At 37.0% G+C, this 7,703-nt stretch overlaps 1 protein-coding gene across 2 annotated transcripts; it reads right to left on the bottom strand.

Annotated features, from left to right (window-relative positions):
- Positions 1-1,998: 1,998 nt before the first annotated feature.
- LOC140816307 (receptor-like protein 4) lies at positions 1,999-6,424 on the bottom strand. 2 transcript variants are annotated; one of them, XM_073175493.1, is made up of 9 exons: positions 6,222-6,424; positions 5,021-6,103; positions 4,512-4,662; positions 3,857-3,928; positions 3,318-3,386; positions 3,086-3,154; positions 2,899-2,976; positions 2,578-2,783; positions 1,999-2,448 (listed from the first exon to the last, which is right to left on the bottom strand). In XM_073175493.1, exons 1-9 carry the CDS (start codon positions 6,286-6,288, stop codon positions 2,342-2,344), a joined length of 1,902 nt encoding a protein of 633 aa, XP_073031594.1. In that variant the 5' UTR covers positions 6,289-6,424; the 3' UTR covers positions 1,999-2,341. The 2 variants fall into 2 exon arrangements, with proteins under 2 accessions (XP_073031594.1, XP_073031595.1); XM_073175494.1 differs by having other exon boundaries at positions 5,021-6,100.
- Between the last annotated feature and the right edge of the window lie 1,279 nt (positions 6,425-7,703).

Below are 7,703 nucleotides of genomic sequence, written 5' to 3'. Positions count from 1 at the left end.
AGGCATGTTTAACGGTTCGATGTTCCAGTTCTGGTTTCGGATCCACCGGTGCCGAAATTGATAAGAACCCATCCAAGATCGATTCTGAACAGATTTGATTTTCAAGGTATGAACCTTGGCATCAAACCGATTCCGGTTCCATAAGTGAAAAATTGTCATGATCCATTCATTAATGGATTCGGGGCAGTTTCGAAATCGGATCCAGACTTAATGAGACGGTTTTGATCCAGCTCGGGATCGATATTAAAGTTCACATTTTATGAATAAATAAGTAAAAATTGAAATTACGTGTTCTGTGAAAATTACTGTACGATAAAGATATCATGATATGTAGTAAAAATAGTATACAGTGAAAATCAACTAAGAACAAAGAATTTGAGTTGATGGGATAATTATTTTAGATAAGGACTGAACTTATCATGAAGTAGACCATGCGAAAATAAAGCGATGGGACCACGCGCTTGTAAATAGCTAGGATCCAGTGGAATTCGCTGACATTTCAAACCTACAACGGGCTAACATATAAACAAATATATTCTTTTTATGTACATGATAAATGGTTTCTTTTTTAACTTTTCGTCGAGATTATATGAAAAATGTAACCTATTCTTTCGTTTCTTTAGGCCACTGGCCATCTGCCAGGAGTTTGGGATTTAATACCGATATTTTAAGGACAAATCTAATAAATCTAAGTATAGTGATTGGTGGTGTATTGATCTTTTTTGGAAAGGGAGTGTGTGTGAGTTGTTTATTTCAAGAATAGGCTGGATCCAACCAGCTGTATCCTTTTTCGTTATAACTAGATAAGAAAGACGCATGGTCTTTCGAATTACTTCTGAAGAAATTAAGAAATGATATGTAAGAACCATCACGATTTGATCAGAATGTTGAAGTAGACATTCGATACCATATCAAAATTTTGCAGATTTCGTGTTAGTTATATTCGACATCACGTCAATATTTCAGTGCAAAAAGAATTAGAATGATATATATCATATTAACACGAAACTTAGATTACGATTTTTTTGATCTTCTTCAATCAGTGTTTGCGATATGCCAAAAAGGTTATTGGACTAGCCAAGGTATTTGGATTCAAACAGAGCAATCGCAGGAAGAAATCTGTATCATTCTTGTCTATGAGAGGTTGCCTAAAAAACGAGTTTTGAGTAGCCAAAAAAATACGTCTAATCCAATCATTTTCCGTTCATATAGATTGCATTTTAAAGAATGGTTCGAATCAATGACGGTTTGCTGGTTTCTATGGCAACCCTCTGATTGCCTTTTGCAATCAATCTTGGCAACTTCTTACAAGACTAGCAGGTATTTCACGAACTCAAAATGCTTCCATGTTTAGTCGTAAGGGATTTTAATGATATTTTGTATGATTCGGAAAAGTTTGGAGGTTTACCGAAGGATGTTACTCAAATGTCGGCTTTCTCTGATGCTTTAGACGATTGTGGCCTTCGTGATTCAACAGATAGAGGGGATCCGTACACTTGGTGTAATAAACGACAAGGTGATGAGATCATGTTGGCCCGTGTAGATCGATATCATAGTAATTTGCACTCACAGTTTCTAGCGGCCGAGGTTGAGAACTTGGCATATTTTTGATAAGATCATCGACTGGTTTCATTTATAATGAATCCAGATCCCTTCCCAAAAATGAGAAAATTTCCAACGATTTACATTTGAACACAAATGACTTCTGGAGAAGGATGTCTCTTATCTTTTCATACGGAGTTGGGAATAAAGCAGAGTTAAACCTAGTCTTCCAACTTGTATTTGTCAGTGTAGTGGTGTTCTCAAATCTTGGGCTGGAACTCTGTTTGATCAAATGGATGGGAAAATCAATGATCTTTGCAAGGAGTTGGACCGAATTACGAGTTTTAATCACATTAAAGTCTTTCAAGGATTTGCGGCCAATCAGCCTTTACAATATATGTTACAAAGATTAGATCATGGATTCTTTTCAAAATGCATTGTTAAAGTTCAATCATATGCTAAAATGACCAATTTTATTGTATGAAGCTCACATTCACATCGTATTCGTAATTTCCTACGGTCACCCAATAGCAAAACCTTGTTATGATACAATGTGACCTAACTTCCCTATGCTTTCTGATCCCGTGAAACTAGCCAAGAAACACTACTCCCTGTAATTTCTAACAAAAGCTGATGTGGCTTGAACCGCATCTTTTCAAACTGGTGATCTCAATCTTTTCGAACTTCGTCACCACTCAGATATGTATCAGCGTGATCAAGATCATCTACGCTCGATTATGTACATCAGCTTTGAGGCCTCAAAAACTTTGTTATGTGCTATAGAGAGATGTATATTGAGTCAGTTTTCGTTATAGGTCGGTATGAATCCTTTGGCGTGTTGGCTTTCCATTTCAAGAGTCATCAAGGATTTTTGCCTGTGGTATCTGTTTCTTTTCGCAGCAAGAGCTATGAAAACAATTTCAAGAATAAACAAGTTTGTATGTGATGACAAGTGAAATAAGGTTAACAAACTGCTAGATGTAAGAATAAGAATTTTGGTAAGAACCAAAAAAATTAGTTTATTCGGGAACTTACACATTAGTTCATGAGGAAACCCAAAGTCATATTCATTTTGCCGCCTACTGATGCAGCAGTATATACCAAGAACTAATGTCGAAAAAACCACCAGACATGACAGAGCTATACCAACTTTTGCACCAGTAGACAAGCCATTATTCCCCCAAATCAGCGAACAATTCGGTAGAGAGGGTACACCACATAATTCTTTGTTACCATAAAGGCTGTAAAATAAGATTATGGTTTACTAAATAAACTCAAGAATAATAGTGAACATGTAAGTTTAATAGGAATGCATAAATATGGGAATTAGGTCAAGTATAACATGTCATGACATACTCTATAGTTCCACCACGGAGCCCGATCGAGTAAAGTGCTTCCGGAACTTGTCCCTCCAACAAATTACCATTCAAGAACCTGAGCACAAACAGAATGCTTACTGAGACAGAAGAGAAACTAAATTTGCGTTCTCGTGTGTGATGCGCATTTATGTTAGTCCTTTGTTCAGGAGAAGCTCGCAACTTACACAAGCTGCAAGCTGGCAGAAGTTAGACTATCGGGTATGTAGCCAGTCAATTTGTTATTTGATAAATCCCTGCAACAAAGATGTCAACAAAATATAAATGATGAAATCAGACCAATTCTCCATATTTGCTTCAATAAATTATTTAATTTGGGGGCTAAATAATCATAGTAAGATAAATTATTTAAAACAGTGTCGATAAGCTGGCGTAGCAAAATGAAAAATAAATTCTTACAACTTCACAAGAGACTTTTGACCCAATCCCGACGGTATACTACCTCCCAAAGAATTGGAACTCAAATTCCTGCACATAAAAATATTTTTCCAGATATTGATTTATGAACAGAAAACCGAAGTGCTGCAGCATGGATTCTGTCAAGTACTGCTTAGAAGATTTCTTGAGCAGAAAGAGTAGCTATCTAACAACACAAATTCGGCAAAATGAATACTCAATACGTTACATGAAGGTTCGGATATTTCAAGGAAGAATTAGATATATGCTCCATTTTTTTTACCGTCCCAGCTTCAATGATGAGACTTCTGTTCTGGTTTCATTATTCAAACCCATCAAAATTCAAAAGATGGAGATAGAATATCGAATATTTCTCATAGCCCATCGAACGTCCACTACTGTCTATACATGCAGAAGGCAGCTTTCATATGCAGTTGATTAGCAGAATAACAAATTTAAAGAATCTCAATCAGTTACTACTTTCTATCTGAGCAGCAATTCACAAAGAACAATGATATACAAAATTAATAGTTGATACTTACAGGCTTACCAAGCTTGTCAAAAGATTGATTTGTTCACTAATATATCCCTTCAAGCCTTGGCTCCCAAGATCTCTGTGAACGAGATAAAATAAAACATAAGAAATAATTATCCACTCCAATGGAGTACCGCGACTAACATGCAACGAACTTGCAATGCGCTTTCATGATGCAGAAATTTCAGAAGACCCACAATAAAAGATCCCTTAAATGGCAATCATGAACTTTCAAACGACATGTAAAGGGTTAACCAGATGCCTTTGTTCGATGATGGTATTACAAATAAATTGTCCTTGGAAAGCCGTTTCAGGTTATAATACTTAGTTTCAAACACAAATCACAATCAATTTTCAGAAAAAGAATTTCCAGCCACCAATTCCAATTCAGAGTCTCAAACTTCGCTTGATGATGGTATTACAAATGAAACGGCCCTTGGAAAGGTTTCCAGTAATAATACTTAGTCTCAAACACAAATCACGATCTATTTTCAGAAGGAAAAAAAAATCCAGCCACCAGTTCCAACTCAGAGTCTCAAACTAAGTTAATCAAGATTATGCAAAAGAAAAATACTAGCTTTCAAACTACACCACAACATTTTACATATTTTGTTCTAAATTTTAATACAATAGAAACTTTCAAAAAGTGGATGAGCACTTACATTTGGGAGACAACAAGGGTAGATTCATCTTTAGTGGGATGACAGGTAACACCCTCCCAAGCATCCCAAGTGGTAGGGGCACAAGGGTCTCCATTCCACCCCATTCTATCTGGGATACGAAGCGATTCCTTCAGTGCTTTCATCGCAATAACTGCAAATGGTTTGGCAAAAACAATTACAAAGGTTTGTTCACAGATTGAGTTCTGAATTATAAATAGAGTCACAAGCTACTCACAACATGCCTTAGTTACCGAAGATAGCCGGTTCAACACAAAAATGAATTCCTTTATGAAACAAAATCATACAAGAATGAGATTACGCACCAGACTCAACAATTCTAGAATTAACAACTAAAATTTTACAAAATCCCATTATCTTCAACAATCCTACATTTCTAAGCGAATAGCAGAAACAAAAATTTGATCTTTCCCTTTTCCACATCCAAACACAATGCAGAGAAATATAATCACAATCCCGAAAAACATCAAACAATTATACGAAACACGTACCCTGATCAGCAACTGTTTTGAGATCTAGTGGCACGATCGCATAATTCTCGAGCCCACAAATGATCGGTGCCCCAACCACCGATTCCAACCTCACACTCAAAGTAGTACTACTCAAATTCTTGACTACATGACTCCAATCATATGCAGCGAACCCCCCCACTTTCTTAAACACATCCACCCTACTTATATTTTCTCCATTCACTATCACATCAAACACCCTCTGTCCATCTTTATTTACACTCACATCTATCTCAGCAAAATGGAACCATAACAAGTAATCGAGCTTCGCATCAACCGGCAAATCATACTCCAACACGCCACCGCCGTTTCCTAAAGCCGTTATTGCGGTCTGGTAAAGCTTTTCCGGGAAATAATTTGGGCTTTGTTCGACATTAATTACGTTTCGAATAGCCGAAATTGCTTTGATTGTTGCTCCATTAGTAATGGATACGGATGGTAGCCGGAATTCAGCATCAGACTGCCATGACCGGCCGAAGAAATCTGTGTCATTGCTGAATCCGTGTCCCCATTGATCCGACCCAGATGAAAACCTGCCGTAATTAACCAGGATGTAATTGCTTGAATTTCTCGCGTAATCGAAAGCGTACGCGTTGGTGTCAATTTGAATCAATTCCAAAGACCCAATAACAGGAGAATCAGTGGCAATACTATAAAAGCAAAGATCAACATCCGGGTCATCAAGATATAAAAACAGATCCGAATAAGCTCCGGAGCGCGAAACCGATTCCGGCCAAGGTGAACGCCACGAAAAGACTAAAGTACCCTCAACAGAGACGTCAAAAGACGGCGAGTGAGACTTCCCATCGAAGTTGTCGTAAACAGTGAACGTACGGAGAAAGTATCGGCCGGAGCCGGCAGAGATGGGGATGGAGTAGCAGTTCTTCTTACCAGAAGATATGGGAAAGTAGCGCAGAGTCTTCTCTTGCTGGTGGAGGAAGTGTAGAGGCTCCGACACGACCGAGGTGGCGCCGCCGGAGTAGAAGCGGTCGGAGACCCACGTCGTGTGGAAAGCATCTGTGGAATTCACGAGGCCGCCGCAGTCAATGTGTAGACTGTAGTCTGCTAAAAAAAAGCGGCAAAGTAGTGACAGTTAGCTGATCAGTTTCCAAGTAAATGAATTGAAGCATGAAAAGGGAAGTTAAAGATAGATAAATATATGTACAGGTTGACGAAAACTCACTGAAGGGAGGAGAGGATAGAGAAAGACAAGGAAAGAGAAAGAAGACGAGGAGAGGGAGAAGGGACATTGTAGGTCTCCGTGGAGCTGTTCGTTTAACTTTTCTTGTCTGGACATCACCTGAATGAAGAAAACAAGAGAGCGTTTTGTGAGTTACAGTAGAAAATGTGAACACAATGAATAAGACAGAAAATGATTGGGAAATTATGTAAATTAAAAATGGGATTCTGCTCCACTGTCGATGGATTTAAGATTCCAAATCCGTGGCTTCCATGGTAGCGGCCAGTTTGTAAAGTTTGAGGCGAGGTGAATTAATTTTTTTCGGTGTCATATGATCTCATTTTCATAAGAAGTATGTTTTGACTGAAACATTGTAAAAAAATATTTTGAGGGTCGGTCTTTGTTATCTTCTTCTTCGGATCTCTATTTATTCATATGTCCTTTACAAGAAATTTTTTTTTTACAAGATATTCGTATAACACTAAAAACATTTATGCATAAAGTGAATGTTACTCTCAGTTTGATATAGAAAGAGGCCACTTGCAGAGAGTTCATATTAATTAGGGTGGTTGGGATTTCAATTTAAATATGAAACGTACCATAAAATTCACTCTATTATGGCGTCGATCATTAAATTCCGTATAATTGTATTTATCTACTACGGTTTTTGTCCCGGAATCAACTGCATAAATCATACTAGCTAGCACCAAGTGTATATCTCTAAACTAAATTCCAGAATTTATGAATTTAAAAAAAAAAAAAGGGGAATTTATGAGTATCTCTCGCCAATTAATCCTACCAGAATTGAATCTTTGGATGCACACACAAATCTTCCATGGATGAAGTATTACTTTTTATTCTGAATATCGGTAGGGCTCACAATAGACATACTCTTAATATTAAGTCTCCAATATATTCAACAACTTTATTTTCGGAATTCCGGAACATTCAAATTTATCGTCAAATCACTTATTTTTTAGGTACTCTAGAACAATTTGCTTATGCACTTTCGAGAAGATTTTCGAATATCACTAAACCTTCCCGACAGTTTTTTTACGTGGTTGTTGCACATCTTCTTCGTCAGGGTATGACAACGTTTTAAGAATGATGTAAATCTCACAAAGAAATTCATATAGAAAGAAGTCATATATTTTGGATAATTCGACGAACAATTATACCATATGACTTTAAAAAACATATAAAATAAAATATTGAGTGGTAACTGCAAAAGTAAATGCTATCTAGTGAGAAATGCAAGTCCAAATCCGAAGGTGGGGCGGATGGATTTAAGGGAGGTGTCTTTCACATAATCGATTGTTAATATGTCACAGCTCCCAACTCCATCATTATGCTGCATAAACTTCACAGGGTATACGTAAAAAAAAAATCGATTCAATAATTTCTTGTTGTTACCAATCTACTAATTTGATAGAACATGTATCTTTATTTTGTGTGATTTCATAAAGTTGTTGATTTAATAGATGA

Source organism: Primulina eburnea, chromosome 16 (assembly GCF_022965805.1).
Source record: "Primulina eburnea isolate SZY01 chromosome 16, ASM2296580v1, whole genome shotgun sequence".
Taxonomy (NCBI): Eukaryota; Viridiplantae; Streptophyta; class Magnoliopsida; order Lamiales; family Gesneriaceae; genus Primulina; species Primulina eburnea.
The sequence above is the reverse complement of the archived record's forward strand: the minus strand, read 5'-3'. Positions and strand labels throughout refer to the sequence as shown.